This window comes from Harmonia axyridis, chromosome 7 (genome assembly GCF_914767665.1).
Source record: "Harmonia axyridis chromosome 7, icHarAxyr1.1, whole genome shotgun sequence".
NCBI lineage: Eukaryota > Metazoa > Arthropoda > Insecta > Coleoptera > Coccinellidae > Harmonia > Harmonia axyridis.
In genome coordinates this window covers 22,647,809-22,669,800 of record NC_059507.1, presented here as the reverse complement: position 1 = coordinate 22,669,800, position 21,992 = coordinate 22,647,809, and the positions used below count along the sequence as shown (strand labels likewise).

General features: G+C 34.8%; 1 protein-coding gene across 1 annotated transcript; it reads right to left on the bottom strand.

Annotated features, from left to right (window-relative positions):
- Window positions 1–366: 366 nt before the first annotated feature.
- On the bottom strand, window positions 367–21,982 carry LOC123684786 (mucin-2-like). Its single transcript, XM_045624234.1, has 3 exons — window positions 21,941–21,982; window positions 19,935–20,041; window positions 367–15,671 (listed from the first exon to the last, which is right to left on the bottom strand). Exons 2-3 carry the CDS (start codon window positions 19,999–20,001, stop codon window positions 574–576), a joined length of 15,165 nt encoding a protein of 5,054 aa, XP_045480190.1. The 5' UTR covers window positions 20,002–20,041; window positions 21,941–21,982; the 3' UTR covers window positions 367–573.
- Window positions 21,983–21,992: the final 10 nt, after the last annotated feature.

Here is a 21,992-nt window from a genome sequence, read left to right as displayed (position 1 = left end):
GAGACATGAAAATTAATAAATGTATAATATTATATCAACATCAAATCATAGAAGAACTTTGCATTCAAATTTGTCTATTTCGAATGAAATCGATTCTGTTTTTCGATTTTTCGAAAAATAAAACATAATCGAGATTCTGTTTATTTTTATACTACTTTAGAGTACATGTTTTAAACTCATCTCAACATGTTAACCATACGAATGTTTGATGTACAAAATTCGATGTTATTAGAGAAGCCAAGGAATTGACGCTTTTTTAAAGGGGAAGGTCGTAATGTTCATAACAAATATTCATAACAAGGGCAAAGAAACCTGAATCTTTTTTCCTAGATTAATGAACTACCATCAATAATTGAAACAAACATAAATTTTTTGTGCGTTTATTGATACAACAATGGATATAATTCATTACACACTTAAGTAGCTAAATTTATACAAAGTGAATGTTTTAAAAATAAAAGAGACTAACAATCGATTAAACCTATATTCAGATTTAGATGATCCTTGTATCTACGTAGAATTTGACTTAGTGAATATAGCTTGAATCTTCAAAGCTTTCATGGATCTGTAAACCTACGGTTCAATTTTAACTCTGAGGACCATATCAGCTAAATAACCCTCGCTATTTAGTTTAGCTGAAGTCTTAACACCCATACGGTTATGTGGGAAGAACTGTGGCACGACCCAAAGCACCTGCCTTCCTATTTGTCTCATGAAGGATCTATCTGAATAAGCTGGAGGTCTTACATTGAGAGTCAGAGTCACTGGTCTACCATTCGCTAATTCATTCTTTAGATAAGGCATAATTGAGGGTAGATTATTAGAAACTTCTTCAGTCAAGCTGGTTCCAGGTCTTGTTAAATCTATATCTATATTGTCTCGCTGAACTTTTTCTCCTACAATAGTAATTTCTACAACAATGTTGGACAAGTAACCATCAGAGTTCTGTCTAGCTCTCGTCTTTATGCTCATCCTATTTCCTGGGAAAAACTTGCTCAAGACAGGTAGCAAAGACTGGGTGAACGTTTGCAGGTAGTCAGGTCCAGAACCCTGTGGAGGTAGTACGTTGAAACTCAAGGGCACGGACTTGCCTTTGTCAAGTTCGTTCCGTATTTGTGGTAAAATATTCGGAATGGTAGTGTCAACCTGCTGGTCGAGTGTGCCTCTAGGATTTGCTAGGTCGATATCCACAATGAAACCTTTACTACCATTGGGCGATTTAGTTGCAGCAGGTTGTATTCGTATTCCTATGGTAACATTGGTTAGGTAGCCATCTGAGTCTTTATCTGCATTTAAACTAACATTGATCTTGTTGTAGGGGAAGTATTTCCTTAGAATATCAACTAAAGAATTAGCCAACTCTTGCAAGTAAGCTTCAGTGGACCCAGAAGGTGGCTTTATCTTAAAACTCAAGGTAACTGGTTCTTTTTTATTCAACTTATTCTTGACGTGGTTCATGACTTTTGGCATCTTTTGTTTAACTTGATCATGCAATGGCATATCTGAATCTTTCAAGTCTAAATAAATTGTAGTAGTTTCGACTGGTTCAATGATTATATCGATAGTTACATCAGTTATATAGTTATCAGAATCCTTCTGTGCCTTTACGGTGGCCTTGATTTTATTATTGGGGAAGTATCTTGTAAGAATATCGATTAGAGATTTTGTCAGATCTTGTAGGTAAGATTCAGTAGATTCAGATGGTGGTTTTATTTTGAAGCTCAAAGTCACAGGTTGTTGTTTGTCCAACTTATTCTTGACGTGGTTCATAACTGTTGGCAACTTGTCTCTTACTTGTTCATTTAATGGAGTGTCTGAATCTTTCAAGTCCAAATATACTGTAGTTACAGTTGAAGATGGTTCAATGTTTATATCAATAGTAACATCAGTTATATAACCGTCAGAATCTTTTTGTGCCTTCACTGTGGCCTTGATCTTATTATCTGGGAAGTATCTTGTCAAAATATTGACTAGAGATTTTGTCAGATCTTGTAGGTAAGACTCAGTAGATTCAGATGGTGGCTTTATCTTGAAGCTTAAAGTAACAGGTTGTTGTTTGTCCAACTTATTCTTGACTTGATTCATAACTGTTGGCAACTTGTCTCTTACTTGTTCATGTAATGAAGAGTCTGAATCTTTTAAGTCTATATATACTATAGACATAGTTGAAGATGGCTCAATGTTTATATCAATAGTAACATCAGTTATATAACCGTCAGAATCTTTTTGTGCCTTCACAGTGGCTTTGATCTTATTATCTGGGAAGTATCTTGTCAGAATATTGACTAGAGATTTTGTCAGATCTTGTAGGTAAGATTCAGTAGATTCAGAAGGTGGCTTTATCTTGAAGCTCAAAGTCACAGGTTGTTGTTTGTCCAACTTATTCTTGACGTGGTTCATAACTGTTGGCAACTTGTCTCTTACTTGTTCATGTAATGGAGTGTCTGAATCTTTTAAGTCTAAATATACTGTTGTCACAGTTGAAGATGGTTCAATGTTTATATCAATAGTAACATCAGTTATATAACCGTCAGAATCTTTCTGTGCCTTCACAGTTGCCTTGATCTTATTATCTGGGAAGTATCTGGTTAGAATATTGACCAGAGATTTTGTTAGATCTTGTAGGTAAGATTCAGTGGATTCAGATGGTGGTTTAATTTTGAAGCTCAATGTAACAGGTTGTTTTTTGTTCAACTTATTCTTGACGTGGTTCATAACTGTCGGTAATTTGTCTCTTACTTGATCATGTAATGGTGTGTCTGAATCTTTCAAGTCTATATATACTGTAGTTGTACTTGAAGAGGGTTCAATCTTTATTTGTACAGTTACGTCGGTTATATAGTCATTAGAATCCTTCTGCGCCGTCACAGTGGCCTTGATTTTGTTTTCGGGGAAGTATCTTGTTAGAATAGTTACCAAAGATTGGGTTATTTTTTGCAGGTAGCTTTCAGAAGATTCAGATGGTGGTTTTATCTTGAAATTCAATGTAACAGGTTGTTTTTTGTGCAATTTATCCTTGACGTGCTTCATAACTGAAGGCAACTTGTCTCTTACTTGTTCATGTAATGGAGTGTCTGAATCTTTCAAGTCCAAATATACTGTAGTAACAGTTGAAGATGGTTCAATGTTTATATCAATAGTAACATCAGTTATATAACCGTCAGAATCTTTCTGTGCCTTCACAGTTGCCTTGATCTTATTATCTGGGAAGTATCTTGTCAGAATATTGACTAGAGATTTTGTCAGATCTTGTAGGTAAGATTCAGTAGATTCAGAAGGTGGTTTTATATTGAAACTTAATGTAACAGATTGTTTTTTGTTCAATTTATCCTTGACGTGCTTCATAACTGAAGGCAACTTGTCTCTTACTTGTTCATGTAATGGAGTGTCTGAATCTTTCAAGTCCAAATATACTGTAGTAACAGTTGATGCTGGTTCAATATTTATATCAATAGTAACATCAGTAATATAACCGTCAGTATCTTTCTGTGCCTTCACAGTTGCCTTGATCTTATTATCTGGGAAGTATTTGGTTAGAATATTGACTAGGGATTTTGTCAGATCTTGTAGGTAAGATTCAGTGGATTCAGATGGTGGTTTTATCTTAAAGCTTAAGGTAACACGTTGTTTTTTGTTCAACTTATCCTTGACATGTTTCATAACTGTTGGCAACTTTTCTGTTACTTGATCATGCAATGGAGTGTCTGAATCCTTCAAGTCTAAATATACTGTAGTTACAGTTGAAGATGGTTCAATGTTTATATCAATAGTAACATCAGTAATATAACCGTCAGGATCCTTTTGTGCCTTCACAGTTGCCTTGATCTTATTATCTGGGAAGTATTTTGTTAGAATAGTTACTAAAGATTTAGTAAGTTCTTGTAGGTAAGATTCCGTAGATTTGGATGGCGGCTTTATTTCGAAACTCAAAGTAACGGGTTCATTTTTGTTCAACCTATTTTTGATGTGTTTCATAACAGTTGGCAACTTATCTTTCACTTGATCATCTAATGTAGTGTCTGATTCCTTCAAATCTATCGTTATTGTAGGTTTTGGCTGAAGGGTTGTTTCTACGACTATGTCTGTTAAATAGCCCTGAGGATCTTTTTTAGTTTTCACATCAATAATTACTGTACCTTGCGGGAAATACTGTTTTAGAATATTTTCCAAAGTCTTTTTTATGACAGGGACATAACTTTGAGTCAATCCAGGACTTGGCTTTATTGTGAAGAAGATTGTAACTGGCTTGTTTTTTTTCAAAGGTTTGTTTATAGTTGGTATAATCTTTGGTAGAATTTTATCTACTTGTGTAACGAAAGTTTCTCCTGGCTTGGTAAGATCGATATCTACAACTTCGGGTTTAGGTTTTTGTGTGTCACTAGGCAGTATAATAACGTTCACAGTTATCTCCGTCAAATAATTTTCAGGGTTCTTCTTGATATTTAATTGCACTTCAATCTTATTTTTAGGGAATACTTTAGACAGTATATCATCTAATGTTTCGATCATAGGTTTCACATCCTCGTCCGTAGATTTGTTTGGTGGTTTTATTGTGAAAGTCATGGTAACCGGTTTGTTTTTCTTCAATTCGTTTTGCACTTTAGGTAATACTCCGGGTATAATATTGGTCACTTCGTCTGGCAATGAGGAACCTGGTTTGGATAGATCCACATCTATATTTAAGTCCTGTGGTTTTTTCGGAGATGTTGGCCGAATAATTATCTGAGTAATGATTTCGGTAACGAAACCCTTATTATCCTTTTTGGCTTTAGTTCTGATGTTGATTTTTTTATTAGGATAGTACTTACCTAGAATGGTAATGAGCTTTTTAGGGATATCATCTAGGTTACTTGACTTTGTTCCTATTGGGGGCTTTATTTTGAAAGTCAAACGAACTGGTTGTTTATCATCTAATAAAGGATCGATAGATGGAATTAGTTCTTCGATGTTATCATCCAAATTGGTTCCAGGTTTGGACAAATCGATGGTGATTGTAGTTTCCTCAACTTCAGAAGGTGTGGTTGACTCTGTTAGTTCTTCACTAGGTGTTGTAGATTCTTTAGGAGTATTTTTTTGAGTTGAATCTGTTACATCTGTTAACTCCCCATCTATGATTTCTGAAGGGGTTGTCAGCCAGTTTACACCAGTCACCCATTTCATTATTTCTTCATTAGGAGTAGTAAGCTCTGGTTCGTCAGTTTTTGATGTTCCTGGTGTAGTTCCAGTTGTTTCTTTGTTGCTTGATGGTTCAATAGTCAAGTTAACAATAATTTTGTCTGGTTTACCATTTGGTTTCTTCAAGATTTTCGTCTTAGCCTTGATGACATCATCGGGGAAGAATTTCGACAATGTTTCAACCAACTTTTCTGTGGTTTCTTTTGGAAATTTATCATCGGAATCACTGGGAGGTTTGATATCGAATGTCAATGTAACTGGATGATTTTTGTCTAATTTCGGCTTGATGTTTGGAGATATCTTAGGAATGATTTCTTCAACAATAGGAATCAAACTTGTACCTGGTTTTGTTAAGTCAATTGTGAAAGTAGTTTCCTTCGGTGTTTTGGTAGATGGTGTTGTTGATGAGCCAGGTGATGTATTTTCATTGCTTTCATCAGTTGAAGGAGTTGTTAGCCCTGATTCGTCAGTTTTTGATGTTCCTGGTGTAGTTCCGGTTGTTTCTTTGTTGGTTGATGGTTCAATAGTCAAGTCAATAATAATTTTGTCTGGTTTACCATTTGGTTTCTTCAAGATTTTCGTCTTAGCCTTGATGACATCATCGGGGAAGAATTTCGACAATGTTTCAACCAACTTTTCTGTGGTTTCTTTTGGAAATTTATCATCGGAATCACTGGGAGGTTTGATATCGAATGTCAATGTAACTGGATGATTTTTGTCTAATTTCGGCTTGATGTTTGGAGATATCTTAGGAATGATTTCTTCAACAATAGGAATCAAACTTGTACCTGGTTTTGTTAAGTCAATTGTGAAAGTAGTTTCCTTCGGTGTTTTGGTAGATGGTGTTGTTGATGAGCCAGGTGATGTATTTTCATTGCTTTCATCAGTTGAAGGAGTTGTTAGCCCTGATTCGTCAGTTTTTGATGTTCCTGGTGTAGTTCCGGTTGTTTCTTTGTTGGTTGATGGTTCAATAGTCAAGTTAACAATAATTTTGTCTGGTTTACCATTTGGTTTCTTCAAGATTTTCGTCTTAGCCTTGATGACATCATCGGGGAAGAATTTCGACAATGTTTCAACCAACTTTTCTGTGGTTTCTTTTGGAAATTTATCATCGGAATCACTGGGAGGTTTGATATCGAATGTCAATGTAACTGGATGATTTTTGTCTAATTTCGGCTTGATGTTTGGAGATATCTTAGGAATGATTTCTTCAACAATAGGAATCAAACTTGTACCTGGTTTTGTTAAGTCAATTGTGAAAGTAGTTTCCTTCGGTGTTTTGGTAGATGGTGTTGTTGATGAGCCAGGTGATGTATTTTCATTGCTTTCATCAGTTGAAGGAGTTGTTAGCCCTGATTCGTCAGTTTTTGATGTTCCTGGTGTAGTTCCGGTTGTTTCTTTGTTGGTTGATGGTTCAATAGTCAAGTCAATAATAATTTTGTCTGGTTTACCATTTGGTTTCTTCAAGATTTTCGTCTTAGCCTTGATGACATCATCGGGGAAGAATTTCGACAATGTTTCAACCAACTTTTCTGTGGTTTCTTTTGGAAATTTATCATCGGAATCACTGGGAGGTTTGATATCGAATGTCAATGTAACTGGATGATTTTTGTCTAATTTCGGCTTGATGTTTGGAGATATCTTAGGAATGATTTCTTCAACAATAGGAATCAAACTTGTACCTGGTTTTGTTAAGTCAATTGTGAAAGTAGTTTCCTTCGGTGTTTTGGTAGATGGTGTTGTTGATGAGCCAGGTGATGTATTTTCATTGCTTTCATCAGTTGAAGGAGTTGTTAGCCCTGATTCGTCAGTTTTTGATGTTCCTGGTGTAGTTCCGGTTGTTTCTTTGTTGGTTGATGGTTCAATAGTCAAGTCAATAATAATTTTGTCTGGTTTACCATTTGGTTTCTTCAAGATTTTCGTCTTAGCCTTGATGACATCATCGGGGAAGAATTTCGACAATGTTTCAACCAACTTTTCTGTGGTTTCTTTTGGAAATTTATCATCGGAATCACTGGGAGGTTTGATATCGAATGTCAATGTAACTGGATGATTTTTGTCTAATTTCGGCTTGATGTTTGGAGATATCTTAGGAATGATTTCTTCAACAATAGGAATCAAACTTGTGCCTGGTTTTGTTAAGTCAATTGTGAAAGTAGTTTCCTTCGGTTTTTCGGTAGATGGTGTTGTCGATGAGCCAGGTGATGTATTTTCACTGCTTTCATCAGTTGAAGGAGTTGTTAGTCCGGCTTCATCAGTTCTTGATGTTCCTGGTGTAGTTCCAGTTGTTTCATGGTACGTTGATGTTTCTTTGTCAGATGGTGTTGATGGTGAACCAGGTGATGTTTTTCCTTTTTCATTACTTTCATCGGTTGAGGGAGTAGTTAGCCCTGATTCGTCAGTTTTTGATGTTCCTGGTGTAGTTCCGGTTGTTTCTTTGTTGCTTGATGGTTCAATAGTCAAGTCAACAATAATTTTGTCTGGTTTACCATTTGGTTTTTTCAAGATTTTCGTCTTAGCCTTGATGACATCATCGGGGAAGAATTTCGACAATGTTTCAACCAACATTTCTGTGGTTTCTTTTGGAAATTTATCATCGGAATCACTGGGAGGTTTGATGTCAAATGTCAATGTAACTGGATGATTTTTGTCTAATTTCGGCTTGATGTTTGGAGATATCTTTGGAATGATTTCTTCAACAATAGGAATCAAACTTGTGCCTGGTTTTGTTAAGTCAATTGTGAAAGTAGTTTCCTTCGGTTTTTTAGTAGATGGTGTTGTCGATGAGCCAGGTGATGTATTTTCACTGCTTTCATCAGTTGAAGGAGTTGTTAGTCCGGCTTCATCAGTTCTTGATGTTCCAGGTGTAGTTCGAGTTGTTTCTTGATAAGTTGATGTTTCTTTGTTAGACGGTGTTGATGATGAACCAGGTGATGTTTTTTCATTACTTTCATCATTTGAGGGAGTAGTTAGCCCTGATTCGTCAGTTTTTGATGTTCCTGGTGTAGTTCCAGTTGTTTCTTTGTTGGTTGATGGTTCAATAGTCAAGTCAATAATAATTTTGTCTGGTTTACCATTTGGTTTCTTCAAGATTTTCGTCTTAGCCTTGATGACATCATCGGGGAAGAATTTAGACAATGTATTAACCAACTTTTCTGTGGTATCTTTTGGAAATTTATCATCGGAATCACTGGGAGGTTTGATGTCAAATGTCAATGTAACTGGATGATTTTTGTCTAATTTCGGCTTGATGTTTGGAGATATCTTAGGAATGATTTCTTCAACAATGGGAATCAAACTTGTGCCTGGTTTTGTTAAGTCAATTGTGAAAGTAGTTTCCTTAGGTTTTTTGGTAGATGGTGTTGTCGATGAGCCAGGTGATGTATTTTCATTGCTTTCATCAGTTGAAGGAGTTGTTAGTCCGGTTTCATCAGTTCTTGATGTTCCAGGTGTAGTTCGAGTTGTTTCTTGATAAGTTGATGTTTCTTTGTTAGACGGTGTTGATGATGAACCAGGTGATGTTTTTTCCTTACTTTCATCGGTTGAGGGAGTAGTTAGCCCTGATTCGTCAGTTTTTGATGTTCCTGGTGTAGTTCCAGTTGTTTCTTTGTTGGTTGATGGTTCAATAGTCAAGTCAATAATAATTTTGTCTGGTTTACCATTTGGTTTCTTCAAGATTTTCGTCTTAGCCTTGATGACATCATCGGGGAAGAATTTCGACAATGTTTCAACCAACATTTCTGTGGTTTCTTTTGGAAATTTATCATCGGAATCACTGGGAGGTTTGATGTCAAATGTCAATGTAACTGGATGATTTTTGTCTAATTTCGGCTTGATGTTTGGAGATATCTTTGGAATGATTTCTTCAACAATAGGAATCAAACTTGTGCCTGGTTTTGTTAAGTCAATTGTGAAAGTAGTTTCCTTAGGTTTTTTGGTAGATGGTGTTGTCGATGAGCCAGGTGATGTATTTTCATTGCTTTCATCAGTTGAAGGAGTTGTTAGTCCGGTTTCATCAGTTCTTGATGTTCCAGGTGTAGTTCGAGTTGTTTCTTGATAAGTTGATGTTTCTTTGTTAGACGGCGTTGATGATGAACCAGGTGATGTTTTTTCCTTACTTTCATCGGTTGAGGGAGTAGTTAGCCCTGATTCGTCAGTTTTTGATGTTCCTGGTGTAGTTCCAGTTGTTTCTTTGTTGGTTGATGGTTCAATAGTCAAGTCAATAATAATTTTGTCTGGTTTACCATTTGGTTTCTTCAAGATTTTCGTCTTAGCCTTGATGACATCATCGGGGAAGAATTTAGACAATGTATTAACCAACTTTTCTGTGGTTTCTTTTGGAAATTTATCATCGGAATCATTGGGAGGTTTGATGTCAAATGTCAATGTAACTGGATGATTTTTGTCTAATTTCGGCTTGATGTTTGGAGATATCTTAGGAATGATTTCTTCAACAATAGGAATCAAACTTGTGCCTGGTTTTGTTAAGTCAATTGTGACAGTAGTTTCCTTAGGTTTTTTGGTAGATGGTGTTGTCGATGAGCCAGGTGATGTATTTTCATTGCTTTCATCAGTTGAAGGAGTTGTTAGTCCGGTTTCATCAGTTCTTGATGTTCCAGGTGTAGTTCGAGTTGTTTCTTGATAAGTTGATGTTTCTTTGTTAGACGGTGTTGATGATGAACCAGGTGATGTTTTTTCCTTACTTTCATCGGTTGAGGGAGTAGTTAGCCCTGATTCGTCAGTTTTTGATGTTCCTGGTGTAGTTCCGGTTGTTTCTTTGTTGCTTGATGGTTCAATAGTCAAGTCAATAATAATTTTGTCTGGTTTACCATTTGGTTTTTTCAAGATTTTCGTCTTAGCCTTGATGACATCATCGGGGAAGAATTTCGACAATGTTTCAACCAACTTTTCTGTGGTTTCTTTTGGAAATTTATCATCGGAATCACTGGGAGGTTTGATGTCAAATGTCAATGTAACTGGATGATTTTTGTCTAATTTCGGCTTGATGTTTGGAGATATCTTAGGAATGATTTCTTCAACAATAGGAATCAAACTTGTGCCTGGTTTTGTTAAGTCAATGGTGAAAGTAGTTTCCTTAGGTTTTTTGGTAGATGGTGTTGTCGATGAGCCAGGTGATGTGTTTTCATTGTTTTCATCAGTTGAAGGAGTTGTTAGTCCGGCTTCATCAGTTCTTGATGTTCCAGGTGTAGTTCGAGTTGTTTCTTGATAAGTTGATGTTTCTTTGTCAGATGGTGTTGACGGTGAACCAGGTGATGTTTTTTCTTTTTCATTACTTTCATCGGTTGAGGGAGTAGTTAGCCCTGATTCGTCAGTTTTTGATGTTCCTGGTGTAGTTCCGGTTGTTTCTTTGTTGCTTGATGGTTCAATAGTCAAGTCAATAATAATTTTGTCTGGTTTACCATTTGGTTTTTTCAAGATTTTTGTCTTAGCCTTGATGACATCATCGGGGAAGAATTTCGACAATGTTTCAACCAACTTTTCTGTGGTTTCTTTTGGAAATTTATCATCGGAATCACTGGGAGGTTTGATGTCAAATGTCAATGTAACTGGATGATTTTTGTCTAATTTCGGCTTGATGTTTGGAGATATCTTAGGAATGATTTCTTCAACAATAGGAATCAAACTTGTGCCTGGTTTTGTTAAGTCAATTGTGAAAGTAGTTTCCTTCGGTTTTTCGGTAGATGGTGTTGTCGATGAGCCAGGTGATGTATTTTCATTGCTTTCATCAGTTGAAGGAGTTGTTAGTCCGGCTGCATCAGTTCCTGGTGTGGTTCCAGTTGTTTCATGGTGGGTTGATGGTTCAATAGTCAAGTCAACAATAATTTTGTCTGGTTTACCATTTGGTTTCTTCAAGATTTTCGTCCTAACCTTGATGACATCATCGGGGAAGAATTTCGACAATGTATTAACCAACTTTTCTGTGGTTTCTTTTGGAAATTTATCATCGGAATCACTGGGAGGTTTGATGTCGAATGTCAATGTAACTGGATGATTTTTGTCTAATTTCGGCTTGATGTTTGGAGATATCTTTGGAATGATTTCTTCAACAATAGGAATCAAACTTGTGCCTGGTTTTGTTAAGTCAATTGTGAAAGTAGTTTCCTTCGGTTTTTTGGTAGATGGTGTTGTCGATGAGCCAGGTGATGTATTTTCGTTGCTCTCATCAGTTGAAGGAGTTGTTAGTCGGGATTCATCAGTTCTTGATGTTCCTGGTGTAGTTCCGGTTGTTTCTTTGTTGCTTGATGGTTCAATAGTCAAGTCAACAATAATTTTGTCTGGTTTACCATTTGGTTTCTTCAAGATTTTCGTCTTAACCTTGATGACATCATCGGGGAAGAATTTCGACAATGTATTAACCAACTTTTCTGTGGTTTCTTTTGGAAATTTATCATCGGAATCACTGGGAGGTTTGATGTCGAATGTCAATGTAACTGGATGATTTTTGTCTAATTTCGGCTTGATGTTTGGAGATATCTTTGGAATGATTTCTTCAACAATAGGAATCAAACTTGTGCCTGGTTTTGTTAAGTCAATTGTGAAAGTAGTTTTCTTCGGTTTTTCGGTAGATGGTGTTGTCGATGAGCCAGGTGATGTATTTTCATTGCTTTCATCAGTTGAAGGAGTTGTTAGTCCGGCTTCATCAGTTCCTGGTGTGGTTCCAGTTGTTTCATGGTGGGTTGATGGTTCAATAGTCAATTCAACAACAATTTTGTCTGGTTTACCATTTGGTTTCTTCAAGATTTTCGTCTTAGTCTTGATGACATCATCGGGGAAGAATTTCGACAATGTATTAACCAACTTTTCTGTGGTTTCTTTTGGAAATTTATCATCGGAATCACTGGGAGGTTTGATATCGAATGTCAATGTAACTGGATGATTTTTGTCTAATTTCGGCTTGATGTTTGGAGATATCTTAGGAATGATTTCTTCAACAATTGGAATCAATTTTGTGCCTGGTTTCGTTAAGTCAATAGTAAAAGTAGTCTCTTTCGGTTCTTTTATATATGGTGTAGTTGCAGTGGACATCTCTTCATTTTTTCCATCCATTGATGGAGTTGTTTGTGGTATTTCTTCTGTGATTGGGGATCCACTTACTGTGTTCAAATTTATCATCCACGGATACTTTTCGTCTTTACTAGGCATTATTGTAAGGGTGACTGTAATTTTAGAAAATATGTCTTTAGTATGCTTCTCTAATTTGACTTTGTATTTCATTCCATTATTAGGAAAGACTTTCGTGAAAATATCTACGATGTATTTCACTGTCTTTCGCACCAATATCTCAGAAGCATTCGTAGGAGGTGTAATTTTGAAGTCAAAATCCACAGGTTTGCCTTTAGATTGCTTCCGAATGACTTCATCATGCACATCAGGCAGTATTCTTCTTATCTCTTCGTCTATATTATTTTTTGGTTTGGATAAATCTATGATGAATTCCATATTTTTTTTCGGTGATTTAGTTGTGCCTAAATCATCAGTATTTGGATTTATTGTAGTTGTCTGTGGTTTGGTAGGTATTATCTCGAAAATCATTGTAATGTGTTTAATATTTCCCTCACTGTCTTTCCTTACATTCAATTTAACTGAAATCTCTTTATCTGGGAATATGTCTGTAACGGTAGTAGTTATAACATCAACGGTCTTCTTCAAGGATTCTTCTGTTAACTCTTTAGGAGGTTCAATATCGAATTTTAATGTTGTTGGTTTTTCTATAATATTTTTGTCTACTTCAGGCTTGATCTTTAGTAACTCTGGTGTAATTACTTTGATAATGTCTGTTCCAGGTTTGGTCAAGTTTATTATTATTTCATGGACCTGAGAGGTAGAGGTTGGTTTTTCTGTTTTTGGTTTCTTTGGTGATATTTTGATGTAGACGACTATGTTGGAGATTGTATCATCGGATTTCTTCGAGATATCCAAACTAACCGAGATTTTGTCGTAAGGGAAAAGTGATTGAAGAGTAGTTGACAACGTATTGACTGTATTCTTGACGAATTTCTCATTAGATTTTTTTGGTGGTATTATGTTCAGAACGAACTCATTAGGTTTTTCCCCTTCTGGTTTCTTATCTCGTTCTTTCTTGATTTCTGTTAATGTTATTGAAATTTTATTATTAACATTCGTTCCTGGTTCTGACAGATCCAAAGTTATTTGATTGACGCTCTTAGGCGTAGTTGATCCTATTTCAGCTTCAGTAGTACTTTCTTCATTTGGTTGTGGCTCTATCCTTATTGTAACAACGAATGTTTTTATTACTTTTCGCTCAGTTCTCGTGATCTTAGCTCTAACCGATACTTTGTCTTGTGGATAAACTTTAGAAACTGCTGTTAACACTGAATTTGCAGATTTTTTCACTTCATCAATAGATGTTCCTTGCGGTGGTTTTATATTGAAATTTATTTCAACAGGTGTTCCTTTCTTGAGTTTATCTGTGGCTGTAGTTAAAGTGGGTAAAATGTCGAGTATTTGTTTGGTAATGTCTTTTCTAGGCTCAAATATATTGATGTTGATAATTTCTGGAGGAGACTTTTTGTTTGGTTTTTCATCTACTGGTTCTATCGTGATCAAAATAGTCACATCATCGATGGTACCTTCTTGGTCCTTGACAATCTTCACTTGGAACCCAATCTTGTTGTATGGATACAATTTGGTCAGCAAAGTAACTATAGTTTTGACTATGCGTTTGACTGTTTCTTCATTTGAACCAGCTGGTGGTTGGATATCCAATTTTATATTTGCAGTTTGACCAGTTTCCACCAATTCATTGATATTCGGTAGGATTTCAGAGAATTTGGGTACCAGCTCACTCAACGAGTCGCCTAGATTTATGGTCAGTGATTTTGAAATCATTTGTTCATCCATACAACTCTGAGGGTTGATGGTGAACACCAACTTGACATCTTCGATGAAGGATTTCGGATTTTCTCTGACAGAAGCCTCGGATTGTATTTTATAAAGAGGAAAAGTTTCACTGAGGATGATTATCACTGTCGATAGTGATTTCTGTACTAAATCTACATCGGAATCCTTTGGTGGTACGATATTAACTGTCAAACTTACAGGTTCTGGGTTCTCTTTGTTGAACGCGCTCTTCAAGCTTGGTATAATTTCGATAATTCGTTCTTTGAGATCATTACCTGGTTTGGACAGATCTACAGTGATAACTTTCTTCGTATTTTTTTTAGTGTTGGGTTTTATCGTCACGACTACGGTCGTTTTGGTGACTAATCCTTGAGCATTCTTTGTTTGCCTTACCTGGAATCTTTGCTCGTTTTCTGGGAAGCGTTGGGAAATGGTAGAACTCAAGGTGTGCATCATATTCTCCATTTTTTGTGGGTCAGGTTTATCGGGAGATTTCAGAATTAAAGTGAAGGAATTGGATTTGAATGTTGGTGCATTACTTACGACTGCACTTTTCACCTTATTAGCTCCCTCGGGATCAGACAGATCCACTTCAATCATATTTTCTGGCTGAATCACGATTTCCACAACTAGGGAAGTGATTTCACCTTCTGGATTCTGGTAAACGTTGGCTGTTCCATCAATCCTGTTGGGATATACCTTGTCCAATATTAAAACTATGTTGTTGGCTATAAGAGACAAGGATTCCTTGGTGGCTTTAGGTGAAGGGTTTATCGTGAGTTTCAAAAATACTGGTCTCTTCTCGTTGAAGATGATATTGATTTCTGGTTGTATACCCTTTAAGATGCTGGAGATGCTCTCATTTAAGCCAGTCTTTGCGGGGTCTATATCGAAATCAAAGGTATTCTTGTGCTTTGGCTTGAATTTATGGATGTTGATAACACACCTGATGTCGACCAAAGTGCCATCTATGTCTTCAGAAAAGGATGTCTTTATGCCAAAATCTGTGTCTGGTGCCAGGGTTAGTAGAATGTACTCAACACTAGCGATAATAGTGTGGACATTGTTGCGGGTTGATCCAGTTGGCGGTAAGATCCTCAGTTTGATGTCGTTGGATCTGTTTCCGTTGTAACGTACAGAAGTACTGGACACAGACATGGATAAAGCTCTCCTCAACACGTCATTCATCTCTACTCCTGGTTTCGAAAGATCTATAAGAACGGAGCCTGCATTGGGGCTGTCCTCTTTCTCAAGAGCCTTAGGTGAAACCAAAGACACCGTTACGATTACAGCAGGTATTGTACCATCTGCACTGCTCTTTATTTCAGTACTCACATAACCTTCAGTGGGGTACATGATCATTCTTATTATGAGGTTCCTGAAGATGCGCTCTATGTTCTCCACATAGTCTTCTCTGCTACCTGCCGGTGTGGTTATGCTGAAGGTGATTATGACTGGTTGCTGAGCACGTATCTGAGATTTGAATTGTTTCAAGGCGGCTGTGAAAGCTTTCGAGATTGTCTCTTTGGGATCAGTTTTCTCCGATGACAGATCTAATTTCATTTTTTTTGTGTTCGGTATCCAATCCTCCATTCCTGGTTTGGTAGGTGATCCTGCGGAAGGATTAGCTTTTATTCTTCTATGTTAGGTTAGGTTTGCTTCGATAACTGTTAGATTAGTTCGTACTGGGTTAGTTAGTATAATGACGAAATTAAAGAAATATCATATTGGACTACGTTTTTGCCAAAATCAAGAGAAAGAATTGAGGGTTTTTCAATAATTTCACATATACCTATCTGGCGGAATCAATCCTATAAATATTCAAATTTACACATAAAATTGAGGCCAATAACATGGTTTTCCAATAGTAATGACAAAATTTGGAAAATTTATAATGCCAACACTGTATTATTTTTCACTATTTCTTATGTTATTTGTGTTGAGTAAATTATGCCATTTAATCATGGGAATATACACGCTTCAACAACGTTTAGGAATTGTTAAATTGTTCTTATGAAAATCCGTGCTCATTTATGAATTCTGGAAGAAATTCAAAAATAATTCATGGACAATATTATTCTCTTAATCGACTTTCTATTCGTTGTATTGTAGAAGAATTTTCGAGTGAACTTTCTCTATACGGTACAAGAGTACCAGTACGACAAAAATGCATATACACAAGAGAATATTGATTCAGTAGAGGCAAACAAAATAGTATGGAGAATTTTAAGAGAATGATTGGGTTCACATCCATTAGACCACCCTAAAAGTCGTTTATTTTCTTATTTTGCTCTCGAACAACTTGAAAATGATGATCAATTTTATCGAAAAGTTTATTCTGTTGAAGCTCATTTTTTGTTAAATGAATACCTACATGAACAAATAGAATTGCAGAATTTGCAGTGATGAAAATGCACACGAAACTGTTGAGACACCATTACACATTACACTGTCTGATGTGCCATTCATGCTGACGGGGTGATTGATTTATATGGTTGAAGGAAAGGGTAGAAAAGTAACAGTCAATTAAGAACGATACCGAACAATTAATAATTTTTTTTCCTGCTGTTGTTTACAATAATCTAGAGAATATGTGGTTTCAACAAAGAAATCACCAGGAATTGATAAGATTAAATCTGAAACTCTCAAAGAAATTCAAAAAGAAATCGCTAAACCCATGACATATCTTATCAACGAAATGATGAAATCTGGTGTATATCCCTCTATACTCAAAGTTGCCGTTATAAAGCCACTCTATAAAAAAGGAAAAAAATGTGAAATTGAAAACTATAGACCTATTTCACTGATATCCAATGTCGCGAAAATTTTTGAAAAAGCTCTCAAGAATAGACTGAATGGTTATATAAATAAAAACAACTTGCTATCGAAAAAACAGTTTGGGTTCAGAGAAGGCAAATCTACGCAAGATGCCATTATAAACTTAACATCCCAAATTTATAAAGCGATAGACAACGGGAGACCCAGTCTGTGTGTATTTCTAGACCTCTCCAAGGCTTTTGATACTGTGAGTCATAAGCAGCTACTCGAGACCTTGGAAGATATTGGAGTTCGAGGAACAACTTACAATCTTTTAGAAAGCTATCTATATCAGAGGAAGCAATTTGTACAAGTTGAAAATGAAATGAGTTCAGAAGAGTTAGTTCAGTTTGGTGTGCCACAGGGTACTGTCCTTGGGCCACTATTGTTCTCGATATATCTCAATAATTTACTGAACTTGAACACTACCGGAACTATAATCAGCTTTGCAGATGATACGGTGATAGTGTATGAGGATAACAACTGGCATGACCTGAAAGAAAAGGTGGAGTCTGATATGCCACATATAATTGAGTGGTTTAATCATCAACTATTGACAATAAACTATGAAAAAACGAAATTTATGACTTTTACAGCTTACAGAAATCACTTACCAAATTTCAACACCCTCGATATACGGGACAACGAATTGATTATTAATGTTTCCAGAACGGATACTATCAAATATTTGGGTGTAATAATAGATAGTCATATGAGATGGGACGTTCACACTGAGAACGTTACAAAAACCTTAAGAAGTATGCTGTTTAAATTCAAATATTTGAGTAAATTACTTGACATTCACCAGTTGAGAATCATTTACTTTGCTCTGGTGGAATCTCGTATTCAATATGCCATATTGAGCTGGGGAGGGGTTGCTGCTGCTCACTTAAGAAAGTTAGAAACGATACAGAAACGAATTCTGAAAATTATGTATGGAAAAGAACCAACCTTCCCTAGCAATTTACTTTTTTCACTAGCAAAAATATGCGATGTAAGACAAACATTTCTTTATAACATACTTACACATATACACAAAAACAAATATTTATTGAATAATATTGATCATGAACATTTCACTAGGCAAAAAAAAGAACATCACGTAAAAACATCTCTGAGTAGTACAAAAATCGGACAACGAAATATATCTTCCCTCATTCCAAAAATTTTCAATTTTCTGCCCTCTGAACAAAAAATAAATATAATAAATATAAACTCTTGTTACATGTTGAAAAAAAAATTAAAAAGCTACGTGCTTAACTTGAATAGAGATCTAGTTCGATCTCTGATCGACTAACAGACTTTTTTCGATGTTTATGTTGTTGTTCTATCGTATGGATCAATATATAAAATGTCAACTCGATTATGTAAATCCACAAATTATTTAAAAATTTTGTTTGTTGTTAGATTTTTTTTCTCGTAATGTATCTAAAATAGGTTAAATGTCAAGTATTGTAGATATCATATACATAATATATAAGAAATACTGTAAATTTAACTAAATAAAATAAAACGAAGTAATTTCCACTATAACATAGTGGAAATTACTTCGTTTTATTTTATTTATAATGAATTTCCGCCAAGTAAGGACCGAATCCATTAAATATGTAAATTTAACTGTGCAAAACCCACGCGCAACTTTAGTTTTAGTGGGATTTCAATGTTTATTTACATCTCAACTGTTCTTTTGTTATCTATGTAAAACATTTTTTTGGTGAATAAACTTATTATTATTATTATTATAACAAGACGTGGCCATACGTACCATAAGACTATTTAAAGGGGCACTACAGAGATATTGAAAACCTTTAGAACTACAGGGTGGCTAAATTACAAAAAAGTTGCGTTATTTAGGGATATCACCTCATAAGAAGAACCAATATGGCGTCCATAAGAAAAATAAATTGACTATCGCGTATGATTCATTTTTGGAATGGTAATTTTCAGCTTTATCGAAATATGTATAACTATACAGGGTGTCCTATCAGAAAAAAGAAGTTACGATATGTCATTAAATATCAGTTTGCGGAAAATTCAATAAACAACATTCAATTCTGCGTAAAAAGTTACTATACAAGTCGGTATTCACAAAAATGAAACATTTCCAACAGAAAGAAATTCACAGCAATATTTCGAAAATGAACATTTTCGAAGAAGACTCTGTAACTATATAACGGTACGTGATAGCTATGAATTTACTGTTTTTGCCAATGAGTTTCTCATGAAAATTGGCCCGCAGACACCGACATCAGTTTTCGTCTATTTAGTAGTTATAGGATAGGAATAGGACATTTGAAAGTGTCTAATTTGGTCATTAAAATGATATCATTTCCAATAAAAAGAATGTAACCTGTCTAATAAAGACAATCTGTTTTACTGAATAATTCATATCTTTTATTTATATTGAAATTGTATCGTCGCTATTAAAAATTTTATTATTTCCTGAGAAATTCTGTTTTTTCGGTGTGATACGCCATGTTTATTTTAGGTTAACAAAGGAGATTATTGAAACCAGTTTCTGAAAAGTGCAGAGATTGATTCAGGTCAAACATTTCGGACAGGCAGGCCCATGGAATATAGCTCGTTTCTGAATTTCAAACAAGTTATATTAAAAAGAAAATCAAAAGATCACGTCGAATTGGTATTCCAAATATAAAGATGATCTTGTGGTTTCTCTTGACTAGATATGTATAGGTAAGAATGTATTTTTTTTAATCACGGATGATTTTTCATCTCAGGCCATGTAATAAAAATGATTACCATCCTTGGAAATTAAAATAACTAAATATAATAATGATTCATCCTGAATAATATCAACGGTTTGTCCCCGAATGTCTTGAATATTCATCTTCAAGTCTGTAATTATGACCATCTTCACCATCAAATTCAATGACTAAACATTCTTCATAACTGATGGAAAAAAAAGCACCAATATTTTGTCATTTGATATTACTAGGAAGTTTATGGTGATTGATTCATAGAACGAATTATAAAAATATGGAATATAAGTAACGGATGATTTATCTTCGAGAAAAATGATGGATTTATTTTGGACTCACTTGAAATTGTTGTACCAATCCATGCCAGAAGGAAACAGAAGATAATTTCTATCTTCAACAACTTCATATTCCTGCAATCATCGACCTTTATCTGGAATGTTACTCAACTGAAATAAATTAAATAATTGATTACATTATTGTAACGGCATATGATTATCTAAAGAATGGACAAGTATGAAAAATAGAAAAACGATAAATCGACTGAAGATTTTTTTGGTTTGTGTCGTCTAAAAAACCACTTGAAGTTATAATCGTCCATACTCACGCGGAGTTCAAACACTGCTTTATTTGTCGATTGATTTACATCTCAAGTGTTTAGAAAAAATTCACCACGATAGAGAATTTATTGCAATGAACTCAACAAATCTCTTATTCTCCCGATATGTTTCTGGTAGGCTTTCTCCTCTTTCCAAAATTCAAATTAATACTTCATACACTTAAGAGATTATTCTTTGGCATGCAGACATACTTTGAATGTAATACAATTAATTCGCTCTCACACTGTGTTTCATTTTGCAATTCCTGATATGAAAATCATCACAAAGTTTACCGAAATTATGTATAAAACCTAATATTGATAAATCGATGTCAGGATTTATACCGAATTTTTGTTAAATTTTCAATATTTTTTTTTTATACCGGATAATTTTTTCAAGTCGAATCAGAAAAAAATCTTGACAAATCTTATGGAATAATGTTTCGACTCAAAGGGACATGGTTTTAAGGGGGATGTTAAAACCTTTTCCATTTATTTTCAAATGGGAATCAATGGTTTTTATTGCAGATTCGTATTCTACGGTAAAAATTACAAATTTTTACGATTCTTCACAGATGGCTCCGTAATCGAATTCAAAGTTTTCGGCTGAATGATATTGACGTAATACCATCAATCATTCGCATGAAATTATGACATTTTTTGCTGAACTGTTTGTTTCAGTACATGTACTGTCATTCATCATTTGAAAATGGCGAAAATATTTGTTTTTGGTTCGAAATTGATTGAAAAGTATCTACCTATAATTCGAAAGAAAAGAAACAAATCGAAATGGATCTCTCTCATTTGGAATTTAGTAGAAATCTCCGTCGAGCCGTCTATCTTTATGGACAGAACGTTTTCCATCGTTCAAATGAATGGTTTAACAATTTAAGACTAAAATCTAATGTGAATGATTAATTGAATGGATAAATTAAGGTTGTTTGGACGGAAAATTCAAATTCGACCACAGTGCCATATGTGATGAATCTTGAATAATTGTTCGTATGAAACTTTTGTATACCGATCTGCTATAAAAACAGGGGCAGTATAGTGTGAGCAGACTTCCCATCAAAATCATTAACTTTTTATTCTAAACATTTTTTCATAAGATGTACCTCTTTTGAAATTTTTAACAGAAAAATTTACCCGGTATAAGATATTTATTTACCTACCTTTAGCGACTCATTTGAACTTTATTATTGCAGAGAGGTATTCAGAATATTAACATCTGAAATACCTGAACAGAAATTGAGTTAAATACATTGAATTCAGCAAATTAAGTAATTGTACTTCTTAATTCTTCTTGCTTTCATTTTGGAGATCCTGAATTATTCTCATCTGACAAATTAAAAAGTTGATTGCCTTTATTTTATTCAACAATTATTATTTGAGATCAATATAAAAAAAATATAACAACTCTCTGAAGGTCTCAGTTTCTTTCAATTAATGTAAATTCAACTGAAAAGTGAAAGATTAGTGATATCAGTTATTTTATGCGGCCCTATTTTCTTTTCAAAAAATTACTGAGCCAATTTCACGAAATTTGATGGAAAATCGGTATTTATTCATCCTAAAAAATATCTAATTAATTTCTACAATGCGATACCAAAAAGTTTCTACAGTCAGTTATTTTCAAATTATTCAAACGTAAAACGCCAAATAAATAAATTTTCAGAAATTAATGCAGTAGAATGGATTGTATGTTAGAAATGGAAAATTGTACCAATAAAAAATAAAAAAAGGTACTCACTCTCTGAAAACTATAACACGAATAACTACGCACAATACAAAAATCGTATTTA

What these genes read in the sequence shown, in the direction of transcription:
- LOC123684786 (XM_045624234.1), bottom strand. Translation starts at nt 20,001, where the DNA reads ATGAAGTTGTTGAAGATAGAAATTATCTTCTGTTTCCTTCTGGCATGG. An exon ending in GATTGGTACAACAATTTCAA is followed by an intron (nt 15,672 to 19,934) that starts GTGAGTCCAAAA and finishes ATCCTTCCGCAG; the next exon opens with GATCACCTACCAAACCAGGA.